Source organism: Telmatherina bonti (assembly GCF_933228915.1).
Source record: "Telmatherina bonti genome assembly, chromosome: 19".
Taxonomy (NCBI): domain Eukaryota; kingdom Metazoa; phylum Chordata; class Actinopteri; order Atheriniformes; family Telmatherinidae; genus Telmatherina; species Telmatherina bonti.
Window position 1 is genome coordinate 31,709,951 of NC_136617.1, and position 13,483 is coordinate 31,723,433.

The 13,483-nt window shown below is 41.1% G+C and overlaps 1 protein-coding gene across 1 annotated transcript in view; it reads right to left on the reverse strand.

The window, feature by feature from the left end:
* Window positions 1–13,483, reverse strand: part of trappc9 (trafficking protein particle complex subunit 9) — a 292,239-nt gene that overhangs the window by 268,276 nt on the left and 10,480 nt on the right. Inside the window, exons 4-6 of the mRNA XM_079258776.1 lie at window positions 12,870–12,995; window positions 8,811–8,932; window positions 4,282–4,407 (exon numbers count right to left, since the gene is read on the reverse strand). Coding sequence (XP_079114902.1) covers window positions 4,282–4,407; window positions 8,811–8,932; window positions 12,870–12,995 — 374 coding nt within the window. The remainder of the gene's footprint in view (window positions 1–4,281; window positions 4,408–8,810; window positions 8,933–12,869; window positions 12,996–13,483) is intronic.

The window sequence follows — 13,483 nt, forward strand, 5'->3', positions numbered from 1 at the left end:
AACATAATTGATAAATAATCAGTTTTCATACATTCTTATTTTTAGATGATAAATATACTTGTGTCCAAGTACTTTATAAGAAAGACTTTTATAAAACTGTAAGACTTTAGGTGACGTAATTTCAGACACAGCTTTGATTTGATTGCTCTGCGTGACAGCAACACCAGCGTAATGTTTCTGTCTGACAGACCCTCAGGAACAGACTTGTTTACAGGTGATTTTATCTTAAACTGCACAGAGACGCCTTCAGAGCGGGCTCTGAGTCCAGCATCAGTTACCATGGTGATCAGCAGGGTCAAATGTTGGGGAGTAGCGACTGAGAATGTTCTGGATGTGCAGTAAAAACTGCTGGAGAAGCCCTAAATAACCGCACTGATCTGCACAACGTGAGGTGAGTGAAAACAGCCAGACCAAAACCTGGCAGATCCAGACCACCCACTACAGGAGGCGTTCAGGTTGCACATTTCTGCTGTAAAGATGCAGGACTAACAGGCTGAATGATTTATTTCTCCCTGACTTGTTGTGATTTTATGTGTTTTTGTATCGTCACACATCTTCTTCTTCCACTGGCTTTAGTAACAGTTATTAAACCAGTCTATTAGTGAACTGAAGGTCACAAACACAAGTTACACACATAAGTCAAGCAATAGCTGGAGTTCAACCCAGTCATTCAGCTAGACAATCATCATTATTCCGGTTTATATGCAAAAGAAAGAAGTCCTGTTATGGGCTAAAGTATGTTCCACATTTTTAGGCTGATGTCTGAGAGGAAATGTTATGACTTTCTAACCTTTCTAACCTTCACATCAAACCTGTAAGCACTGCGGAGGGAATTCATCTGCAAGAGTTTTAAAGGTGCTTGAATGGTGATTTTCTTTCATATGATGACAACTGTAAAAGTCAGGATTTTATAAGGGCAGAATGACGATGGATACCTTTAAATGAAAGCAAAAGGACAGAATCTTAAGTCTTATTTGTGCTTAAATATGCATCCAGACAGAGCCTTTGATCCATATTCTGCATCCTTTATGTCTGTATTTTGGTCTGCTTTCAGAGAACTCATGGACACAAAATAAGAATGAAAAAGATGACGTCACAACATATTTAATGGCCACACAGATCACTACAGTCTTCTCTATCTGAGAATGTACAATATCACGATCTTGTCCAGCATCATCCTATTGTGTGAAACTGATCTCAGAACTCAGAGGTAAAAGTGACGTTTGAAATGAACATAACTTCTGATGTGTTTCTATACCTGATTAAACAAATAAAAATAAATGTGAATGACAGCAGCACTATTGGAAATACAAATATATAATATACAATTACATTTTAGGATAATTACAAAGAAAGCAGAAAAGGGTGGAAATTTGCAAGCACATGCAATAACTAGGGTGGAACATGCTGGTTTATTTCAACATTTACCTGTTTAATTAGGTGTGTTAGTCTGGTTGTAAGAGACTTGAAATCATTTTTCATTTGTCTTCCTGTGCAAAAAGTCGGGACCTACCAAATGAGATTCTGAAGGGATAGCATGACAACCAAGCGGCAACAAAAAGTGAAGTCTATGTGGAAGTGCATAAAACTGCAGTTCCTCCTTCATCCACTAGGGGTTCGACAACTTTTTTTTTTTACAAAAGAAGTCTAATTTTTTCAAATAAATAAAAATAATCCATTATAAATTTTTTGTCTTTTTTTTTTTGTTTTTATTGATCTTTTTACTCATCTTCTTAGGCATTACAGCAGCAGAGTGATGGTTTGCCTTGTTGTGTTGTTTTTCCTAATCGAAATTAAGAAAAATCCTCATCTTCATCTTCATGCCGCTTATCCGGGGTCGGGTCGCGGGGGCAGCAGCTTAAGCAGGGAAGCCCAGACTTCCCTCTCCCCAGCCACATTTGCCAACTCTGCGGGGGGATCCCGAGGCGTTCCCAGGCCAGCCGAGAGATATAATCCCTCCAGCGTGTCCTGGGTCTTCCCCGGGGTCTCCTCCCAGAGGGACGTGCCTGGAACACCTCACCAGGGAGGTCCAGGAGGCATCCTGACCAGATGCCCGAGCCACCTCAACTGGTTCCTCTCGATGCGGAGGAGCAGCGGCTCTACTCTGTTCTCCTCCCGGATGACCGAGCTCCTCACCCTATCTCTAAGGGTGAGCCCAGCCACCCTGCGGAGGAAACTCATTTCAGCCGCCTCTAGACGAGATCTCCTTCTTTCGGTCACGACCCACAGCTCATGACCATAGGTGAGGGTAGGAACGTAGATCGACTGGTAAATCGAGAGCTTCGCCTTCTGGCTCAGCTCCTTCTTCACCACGACAGACCGGCGCAGAGTCCGCATTACTGCAGACGCCGCACCGATCCGTCTGTCGATCTCGTGCTCCATCCTTCCCTCACTCGTGAACAAGACCCCAAGATATTTAAACTCCTCCACTTGAGGCAGGACCTGACTCCCGACCCGGAGAGGGCAATCCACCCTATTCCGGCTGAGGACCATGGTCTCAGATTTGGAGGTGCTGATTCTCATCCCAGCCGTTTCACACTCGGCCGCGAATCGCTCAATGAGAGCTGGAGATCACGACCAGATGAAGCCAACAGGACCACGTCATCCGCAAAAAGCAGGGACCCAATCCTGAGGCCACCAAGTCGGATCCCCTCAACACCTCGGCTGTGCCTAGAAATTCTGTCCATATAAGTTATGAATAGAATCGGTGATAAAGGGCAGCCTTGGCGGAGTCCAACCCTCACCGGAAACGAATCCGACTTACTACCAGCAATGCGGACCAAGTCGGCTTCAAGTCAGAAGAACAACCGCAGTTTTTAGCCGTTTAACAACGTGACTTAGCTTTAGCCCGCTTACCTCCGTTAGCTGGTTAGCTCCTGCTATCTGCGGGTTAGCTCGGTTAGCTCTTAGCTACAGGCAGCTCGGAGTTCGCTTGATGTCAATCATCCACCATGATGCTCACAGCCCTCCTCTCAGCTCCACCTTTTTACCCATATTTGTTTTTTATGGGCAAGATGACCCTGCCAAGGTGGCGATGGTAGTAACCGCCCACCAAATTTCAATTCAGCTCTTCAGAAACATTTACAAGTGACGTTACGGAGGCTCTGCCCATCTTATGAAACAGACCGACAGCCAAGCAGCTTCATCCACCCTGACAAATCCAGGCAGGCCACCCTTCTTCAGCCTTCTGAACTGAAACTACTGAACAGTTTATTTCTGTTCTGCAGGAACATTTTTGTCATTGAAAGACAATAAAAGACAAAGTTCTTTTTTCTCATTTAAAAAAAAAGTAAATATCTGGCAAGAAAATTACTTTAAAATCCCTCGAGGGCAGAACGGTCTATTCACCTTTATCTTCTTACAGATAAGTAGAAAGAAAATAAGAGTTTAGTCTCATTCGGACAGAGACGTTCTAAGAACTGCGTTCTGAGAACTAATAGCGTTCTAAGAACTGTCCTTCGCCAGAGAACCGTGTCACTTTGCATTCGGACATGAGTCGGAGACCCGATCGCTACCGATCTGACGCAACCATCTGCGACAGTGACGTGTTATTTTAGCGCCACTCAGCAACAAAACAAACCGCGAAGAGGAAAACACCACAAAGGAGCAAAAATGGAGCGCGACAAGGCCATCGTGTTCTTTGTGTGCTTTCGAACCCCCTCTGGATTTCCTCGGCTGAAAAAACGGCCAGCAGGGCTCTGACTTCGTCGTCCGTCCACTTATCAGCTGCGTTCTCCATGCTTCCGTAAACAGTGGTTTTTAAAAATGGCGGGGTCTGACGATGCGGAAATTAAGTAGCGGCGCTCAGCGCGAGGGCGTAGCTATCACCTACGTCAGCCTGCTTCGTCAGATGCGTTCCTACAGAACTAAGGAAAGACCCGGAAGTTGAGTAGGCGCTGAAATGGTTATAGGAACTCAGGGGCATGGTCCCTAAGTTCCGATCTGTCCGAATGCGCCAAAGAACTGAAAAGGTTACAGGAACGTCAAATGGTTCCTACAGTGGGAAAGAGGCTTATGACTTCAGAAGACTCTTGAGCACCAGAGATTAGTGTAGGACCCTTCAGTATTCTGTCAATACAATGGATTTATATCAGAGCTGTGCTGTAACATTTGGAAGTTTTTAGGCGCGTTTTTAAGGCTTTGCTCTATGAATGCAGTTAGTTAGTTAGAAAATATTCACGTTTATAAAGATTAAAAATCAGATAAATATATGCTCAAAGAAAGCTCACAAAAAGAAGCCTTATGAAGAGCATGTAACCAGTAAGTAACCAGTCAGCTTACCTGTCCCAGGTTGATGTAAACGGCATTCTGCAGGAACTCGGAGGCCTCCCTGGCCCGCTTCTGGATCGCCAGCACTCTGACCGCTTTCACGCAGGCCTCCAGCTCGATCACACCTGCGTTCTTATACTGCAAGAAATAAGAAGAGAAGAAGTTAGTGTTAATGAACTGCCAAGGAGAGTCATTTTTAATCATAACCTCCATGTTTTCTCATTAAGACCTGACCACACTCATCACACATATAAAAGACAAGGAAAAAAGGAAAATCAGGTTCCATGTCTTTTTACCCTTCAGTCCCTCAGCTTGTTGTCTCTCTTATTAAAATTCAATTATTATTTAAAAGACTTTGTGTTAAGATGTAATTTAATTCTGAAATAATTACAAGTAAAACGGGCAAAGGGAGGTCTATACAAAAGGCAATTATCATAATAAAGAGGATAACAGAGAGGTTTGCTACTGAAAAAGTTTGGTACTTTATACTTTAATACTATTATGCAACTTTAGTCACAGCAGTCTTCAAATGTAGTTATGTATGAACATAACACTGTTTTCTCTGCAGAATAATAGCTTTAAAACGTTATCCGTGATTAAAATGTTTCATTTCAAGCTATTATACAAGCTCTAATGTCTAACGGTAAGTCACATTCAGTAACCAACAGATCCTACTATCCTCTACTGGTCTAACAATGTTAAGCAAAAGTAATCTAATACTGCCCCCTGCTGGGAGGGATGAATGCTACGTGGAGCTACATGTTCTCTTTCTAGAGTTGGTTTTGTGAAAAGAAGACTAAAAATAGAAGTCATGATTGTAGATTATAAATTTATAACCTATAATAAATGCTTCCACCTCCTCATCTCTTATACACATATTAAACACCTGATTTAATGTTATGAAACAATGAAATTTATACCTTAATTAAAAAAAAAAAAAAAACTTAGGATGAGATGGAGAATTTAAACCAAGTACGATGAACTCTAAAAATAAGTTCTTGCAGAATAAAAGCATCACTTCTCACTGTAATATAATGGGGAAAAACTAAATAAAATGCTTTTAGACAAAGAGAGAAATACAGTTGTTTTTCAGCTACAGGCAGCTTGGAGTTCGCTCGTTGTCAATCATCCACCATGACGCTCACAGCCCCCTCTCAGCTCCACCTCTTTGCTCTTATTGCACCCTTATTGTCCGGTACGACGATACGCGTGTCCCTGCCAAGATGGTGATGGTAGGAACCGCCCACCGAGCATCAATTCAGCTCTTCAGAAACCTCCGGGTGACATAATGGAGGCCCCGTCCATCTTTTTAAATGCAGTCTATGGTTCTGGCTGATTTTTTTTACATTCTGCCAGTGACTATCGCCACGAGAGACAACATGAGGCGTGTCTGATACCCACAGAGGCTGCTCAGGTAGTTCAGCTCATCCAGGATGCACACTGTGTCAGTAAGGTTTGCTGCGTCTTCCAGCACAGTGTTGAAAGCATGGAGGAGAAACCAGGAGGTCAGCATACGAGGAGATGAGGAGGGGGAGCTTTAAGAGCACAAAAACCCACAAGAAGGATCACTATCTGCTGCTTTGTGCAAGGAGGAACATAAAGAGCACTCCCACAGCCCTGCAAAGTGACCTCCAGCAGGTACCTGATGAGCATGTACCTGGTCAAACTGCCAGAAACAGTCTACATGAGGGTGGTATGAGGGCCCCACATCCAGCAGTGAGGCCCATTATAGCAGACTTTGTCTGGGTCAGCCTGTGATCTGAGGCGGAAACCTGAATCCAGACCTCCCATGGGTTGCTTTATATTTCCACTGAACATTCTTATGTTTTATTTTCAACCCATTCCACAATGTAATGAAGATTTTAAACTGTAATATTTAATTCAGCAAGATCAAAGATGTGTTGTTTGAGTGTTCTCTTCATATTTTAGCGCCGTGTTTGAATAACAGCAGCAATAACCTGTAAATGATTACAAACTGTCCCACTTACCGTGAATAACTGGCTGCTTTTCATGAAAGAGACAGAAAGACGGACCTTTTTGTTCAGACTGACAAGAGACTTGTGGAAAGAAGATGATAAAGGATTTGTTGGAATAAAGAATAAAATGTGTTCAGGGTCAGTTTTGGTTCATTTTTTTTCTTGTTTTTTTGAGGGTTGGTTGTTGTGTGTTGATTTTGTCGATGGTCCTCATCGTCATTACTTATATTACTTATGGTGTCATCTAGGATGCTGTTTGAAAGGTAATTTGTTTTCCTTCTAAAATATGCTCAATTTATCAGGGAATGTTGACAGGAATGATCTCTGTCATGTGGGGTCCCACAGGGGTCCATTCTGGGGTCTCTCTTTTTTTAATTGTACCTCCTTCCCCTTGGCTCGGTAATTTGGAAGCACAATTGTGCTTTCCATCTCTATGCTGATGACAGTCAGGTTTATGTTCCCCTTAAACGCAAGGACTCTTTTTCTGGTTCCTGGTTCCTGGTTATCATGTTTATATGGTGCTACTAAAAGAAAACATCATTAAAATGGAAAGTAGACAGAAAACTAACATAATGGCGGAGTGATGTAAACAATGAAAAGCTGCATCTTGGTAATTGATTATCCTTCCACTGTCATCTATATGTAATTATTGTTATTGTTAGAACTCCTGGGTGCAGAATCCTGATCAAGAATGGTCGAAGTCCCTTTGAAATGGTAATTCTGCAGCAATACCTTGTTGCGTAATACTGAATAATGGAGGAGAACAAACTTTCTCAACACTATGTAACTCCATAAATAACCAATGCAGCTGTTTTTATCACCATATTGGATAACAACACAAAGATGAAACTGTAAGTAAAGCTAAAATCCTGATTTTACAACCGCACTAACAAATTCCTGGCAACTATTTACACCCAATTGTACAGAAACAAGAAGATATGTTGACTAGAGAGCAGCATTCAGCACATTTATGTCTTGAGAAAATGTACTGGATATGTAAAAGTAGCTGCAGATACCATCAAAACGTTGTTTTGGTTTGTGCTGAGAGCACTGGTACAATCCCACTCCATCACAGAGCCTGATGATAAATCAACAAGACAGATTTCAAGTAATAAAAAAGAGAACAAACTATGATGGAAGCCCTGCGATAGACTGGCGACCTGTCCAGGGTGTACCCTGCCTCTCGCCCGAAGGTTGCAGGGATCGGCTCCAGCCTCCCAGCGACCCTTACTTGGATTAAGCGGGTTCATAAAATTAATGAATGACTGAATGAAAATATTTATTTATTTATTTACTCAATTTAATAAAGCCATTAACAAAAACTTTGTATAAATTCAATACAGTGTGTAAATATGCCAGATTTAGCGAGAAGGACAAGATGGAGCATATCTGCTCCCATCTGCAGCAGACTCACAATAACCTTGTCATCTGCAAATTTCAGGATGTGCCGGTTCACACGCTGACTTCTCCATGTGTTGGTGTGGAGAATAAACAGCAGGGGTGACAGGACACATCCCTGAGGAGAACCAGTGGAGGAGAACTGTGTCTGTGTGACGGCTGTGTCTACAGCCACACAGGTGATATCAAAATGCATCACACACACACTTAGATTTATTTTCTTCAACCAGGATTTAATTTACAGACCAATATTTTGTTAGACATTAGTTTCATGTAGCATCACATTTATTCTGAAAAAGCGCGCATTTTAGTTTATGTTGGGAAGGTATGATTGTTTTCATTTGTTTTCTTTTTCAGCAGCTCCAGTCCAGGCTGTGAACCAGCAGGTGGCCACAGGTGGAGCCAGCTTGTTGGACCAGACCAGTGGCAGAAATGGGAGGATGAACTTAGGGTTTTCTTTTGTTCATTTAGTTAGGTTTTAGTGTGTCATCCCTTTTGTCTGTTTTTATTTGGGCTGATCAGCCATTTGTGTGTCATTTGTTAGGTCAGCTGGTTTCATTTGGTTGCTTGATTTACTTCTGTTACAAGTTCTTTGATGATAATTTTGTTAAGTTGACCTCTTTTTTAGGCCTGATTTATTCATTAAGGTTAAAACAAATTTTTCTTTTTTTTTGGTTATTATTAAAAAAAAAACAAAAAGAAAACTATTTTTGAACTTTAAAGCTGAGCCTGACTGTTCCTCACTGCTCGGTCCATCACAGCCTGCAAAGCAATGTGAACATGCTAATTTGCTTAGTCCAATTCATGGAAGCTGGCGCTTATCCCAGCAATCACTGGGTGTACATATCACTGGGCCAACATACAAAGACAAACAAACATTCACACTGACTCTAAGGGTCATTTCAGAGAAACCAATAACCCTAACATACATGTCTTTGGACGGTGGGAGGAAGCCGGAGCCTTGCATACGCAGGGAGAACATGCAAACTCCACACATAAAGTTCGATCCTACCCCCAGTCTGCCTCCTGCATTTCTTTATTTAATAAATCTAACACCTAAAATATTCAAAGGTTCAATAAATACCCTCATTGTTTATTATTTACACAGTACAAGCCCACTTGTTCCTCATGTACACACCTCCATACATCTTTTTATGAGGTCATTACCTTTCCGTAGTAGGAGATGGCCTCTTTGTACTTTTCAATAATGTCCTCAGGGCTCAGGCAGTTCTTTGTGCGTCCAATCTCAGTGCTAGTGTCTGCACTGATGCCGTTGGCTGTGAGGGCACCTACATCCAAAATAAGACAGGATGAGTAAAGCAAAGGAAACATGAAAACAAAACAAAGAGAACATTTAAATGCAGCTCCTGAGCTCCCAACACCACGTGCATGTGCATAGATACAGTATCAGTCAAAAGTCCAACACTCCTATTTGTTCATTTTGTTTTTGAGCCCAAACCTTTCACTGGCTCTGCATATCAAATAATATACGGTACAGTGTCCAAATGCTGGGATCAAAAAACAAAAAAGGTTGAGGAGATTCCTATAAAATAGAGGGTGGATTCCTATAATATTAAATGTAAACCTTATATTGGGAGAAAATGGACTGTAATCGACACAAAGCAACACAAAACTAAATATTTTACAATCCTAAAGACAAAAAGACAAGATGCCTCCAAGATATACAACTTGATATTGAGCCACAGATAGGCATGTGCCTGAAATAGCTTGAAAGGAACAGTGTGGTGTGTCTTTAAGCTAAATCTGATTAGAAAACAAATCTAATTGCACGTTCATTGCCTAGAAACGGGGCAGTGTCCATAGCAACACCAGAAGTGTTGTTTGTGTGAATGATGAAATACTCATCTGCACCATTTATTTGGAAAAGAAGAACAAGCAACATGACAAAATGCCACTGATTTTATTTAACTACAATACAAGAAACAGCTGAGATTAGAAGTTTTTAAAGCTTCTCATCATGTCGTAGTTTCACAATTTGTTTTTTTTTTTTTTAAAGGGTGTGTTTGTTCTTTCAATAAGGATAACATCGGTTTAAGCAACAAAGGACGTTAAAGAACACACCTGCCACCTGCAGGAGCTCTAAGAGAACTACATTAAATTCTTAAATTATTTCTAAATGATTTGGAAAAGCTTTAATGATTTTATATTACAATCAGATGTGGAACGTTGCTAATTAGAATAAAAAAAAGGAAATAAAAGCAACTGATCTTGAACAGTGACAATGAACCAACACAAGATAAAAGGTGGCAAAGGAAGGGAGAATCATCAATGATTCTTAAAATAAACTACATAAATCAAGGTGGAGATGGCATTAAAAGGAAGTAAACAGGGCTCATGTGACCAGACAAAAAAAATATACAAGGAGAGTGGCATCTACTAGAGCTATGTTGGTTAGACATTTCATACCTGGGTCAATGAGAACCTCCTGAGCCCCTACAGACAAAGAGAGAGAATGCAGATTCACAGCATCACACAAGGCGTAAAGTTAGCAGTGTTAGTCCCAACAATCAGCTGTGCTGCTTTACACAACAAGCAAAGAGCTTTATAAACAGCATGTAACCGGCATTTTTTCAATAAAGCAATGGTTTAAGAAAAATAAATAAGAAAGAACAGAAAACACTTTTACAAATTTGAATTTAGTTCACTGAGGCTCTTCTTTTTTTTTTTTTCTTTTAAAGAAAAAGCTTGTTTAGTTTCTCTCCATAACTGCAGCAGCTGTCATTACATCCCACTTCCAATCTCAGTGTTGTACACACATTACCTCTGACTATAAATCCAACTAAACAGACTGATCTGTTTTATTACAGCATATGTTCCTGTTTACTGGCTAAGTTACACAGTAGCTCAGTCCCAATTCAGGGTCCGCACACTCCGACGTGTGCAGACTGCGTAGGCTACAAAGTGTTCTACGTCATTTGCATACTCCGAAGGGCACAGACTGCGTAGGCTATGAAGTGTTCTACGAAGTGTTCTACGAAATGCTCTACGAAGTGTTCTACGAAGTGCTCTACGAAGTGTTCTACGTAGTTTTCACACTCCGAAGTGCGATGATTGCGTAGGCTACGAAGTATTCTACATTGTTTGCACACTCCGAGGTGCGAAGACTGCGTAGCCTACGAAGTGTTCTACGTCGTTTGCACTCTCGGAAATGCGCAGACTGCGTAGGCTACGAAGGCTACGAAGTGTTCTACATCTTTTGCACACTCCGAAGTGCGCATACTGCGTAGGCTACAAAGTGTTGTACGAAGTGTTCTACGTAGTTTGCACACTCCGAAGTGCGCAGACTGCGTAGGCTAGGAAGTATTCTACATTGTTTGCACACTCCGAAGTGTGCAGACTGCATAGGCTACAAAGTGTTCTACCTAGTTTGCACACTTCCCAGTGTTCAGACTGTGTAGGCTACAAAGTGTTCTACGTCGTTTGCACACTCCGAAGTGCGAAGACTGCATAGGCTCCGAAGTGTTCTACGAAGTGTTCTACGCCGTTTGCACACTTGGACGTGCGCAGACTGTGTAGGCTACGAAGTATTCTACATAGTTTGCACACTTCCCAGTGTGCAGATTGCGTAAGCTACAAAGTGTTCTACATCGTTTGCACACTCCAAAGTGCGAAGACTGCATAGGCTCCGAAGTGTTCGACGAAGTGTTCTACCTAGTATGCACAGTCTGAAGTGCTCTTACCATTAGTGAAATGAGACGGCCTACCTAGTGTATGATAATTACCCAGAGTGCTCCAGTCCTTCGTTGCCTAGCAACTGCATTTGCCAAGTTTATTTGATTACTGATTCCATTACTTCACAAGAACAAAAGTTTAAATGACAGAAAATGGTGCCAGTAATTTTAATTTTTTTTATTTTTCCTTTACCTTTGTGACTAAATAACAAACGTGAAGGAGGCGTACCAGACGAAGTCTCCTCTGGCTGACGGCTCATCCTGTCAAGCTCAAGTCAACTTCAGTGAAAATTAATCTTGGTTATTTATCCGGTTATCTGTTTCAACTCTTTTATTCTGTTGTTTTATTTATTTTGGCTGATTGTGTGCAGCACTTTGTTTCAACTCTGGTTGTTTTAAAGGCCTTTATAAACAAACTTGAGTTGAGCTGGTTTGACGCATGTAATTAAATCCATTTTTGGTTAATGGACACAATACCACTGCCGTCCCAGCTTGTCTACTGGGACAAATATCTGTTTTATTTATACATACAATAAAAAATAAATGGTCTTGCTGGTGTGGTACCTACACCGGCACTCGGCTGTTCATTTTTTTCAATCAGGAACGCAATGAATTCTTAGAAAAAGAAGCTGTGAAGGAAGCATCGCTTGTAGTCTTCATTTCAAGCTAGTCTGGAGCCAAACAAAGTACGAACTTGAAGGGTGGATTCGAAGGCGTATGCAGCCAACAAATCTCCACTTGAAAATGTGCAGATCCTGAATTGAGACACAGCCAGCATGTCCTTGCACACCAGCAGCCGGTTTAATGGGTACACCTGTAGACTGCTTGTTAGCACTGATGGTGGTAAAGCCACTACAGTAGTAGCAGCTTGGAGATACTTTCTTGGCATACTTTGGATCCCAGCATCAATGCTTTAGCTTTACTTAGTATTGTTGCTGACTATTTCCATCCCTTTACAAACACAACTACAGCATCTTCTGGTGGAAACTTCCAGCAGGATAATCCACCATGTCATCTCCATGATGAATGAGGTTTCTGGATGTGGTGCCATCTGATGGATCAGATATCACAGGCACCTTGCACCCCTGCCCTGTATACATGGAAATTTCTATATACCTTAAATGGTTTATCAAAATTCTACATTTCAGTTGGAAAAATATGCAGATCATTGGTTTTAAAAACATGAGTGGTTTGACATTGGTGCCTTTAATGACTCAGATATCATTTGAGGTTAAATGTGTTTTAAAACATCCAATTCCAATTGGTCCTTTTTTTTTTTTTAACATTAGCGGAAGGCAAACATAAAGCAACATTAATATCACAGTGTGTTAATTGCAAGTTAAAGAGTAAATAAGCAATTATCTGCATAAACAACAGAAGCTTCAGTAGTTGCAGATGGTACAAGTTGTTAAAATGCACACACAGAGCGGTTTGGCTGAGCAAAGCTGGGCCACGTTTTAGCTTCCAGGCTGCAGACATTCTCTCAGACGTTCACAGCGTTTGTGTCTGGCTGTTACCAGAGAGAAGGACTCACCTGGTCGGTGGCGTTTCCCTGAATCTGCTGGCTGAGATATACTCGGTTTGCGTCCAGCCGCCTTCCCTGCTGTGCCTCCGGGGTAGTGGAATATCACAGATGCTGAACATAATCCCTCCAATGCAGCTGCAAAAGGAAAAATACTAAATAACATAAAGATCTGATCTCCATCTTTTACAGTTTTTTTTTTTTTTTAGTTTTCTTTTGGAAAATCGAAAATCAAACACTGTGTAATCAAATAAATCAAGCAGATAAATAAAATAAGAAACAGCGTATTAGAAGGGTCTGTTTGAGGACTGTGTGACACCCATATCAACAGATTTATACATCCATATCTAAAGTCTACATCTAGAAATATGCAGCATTTATATTGTTATGGGATTTGGACTGAAAATGCTGGAAAAGTTGAGAATTTTGTTAATTACAGGCAATATATTTTTCCACAGCTGCTGTTCCTCTTTTCTACTCATAAAGTAAGGCAAGCCATTCAAGTGAGGAACCAGTTCAGGCTGAGCTATAAATGTTCCCTCTTTTTAAACAGGCGAAATATTTTAAAAAGATTTTTTATCTTTTATATGATTTTATTTCTTTAAAGTCGTACTGCCAAGATCTTT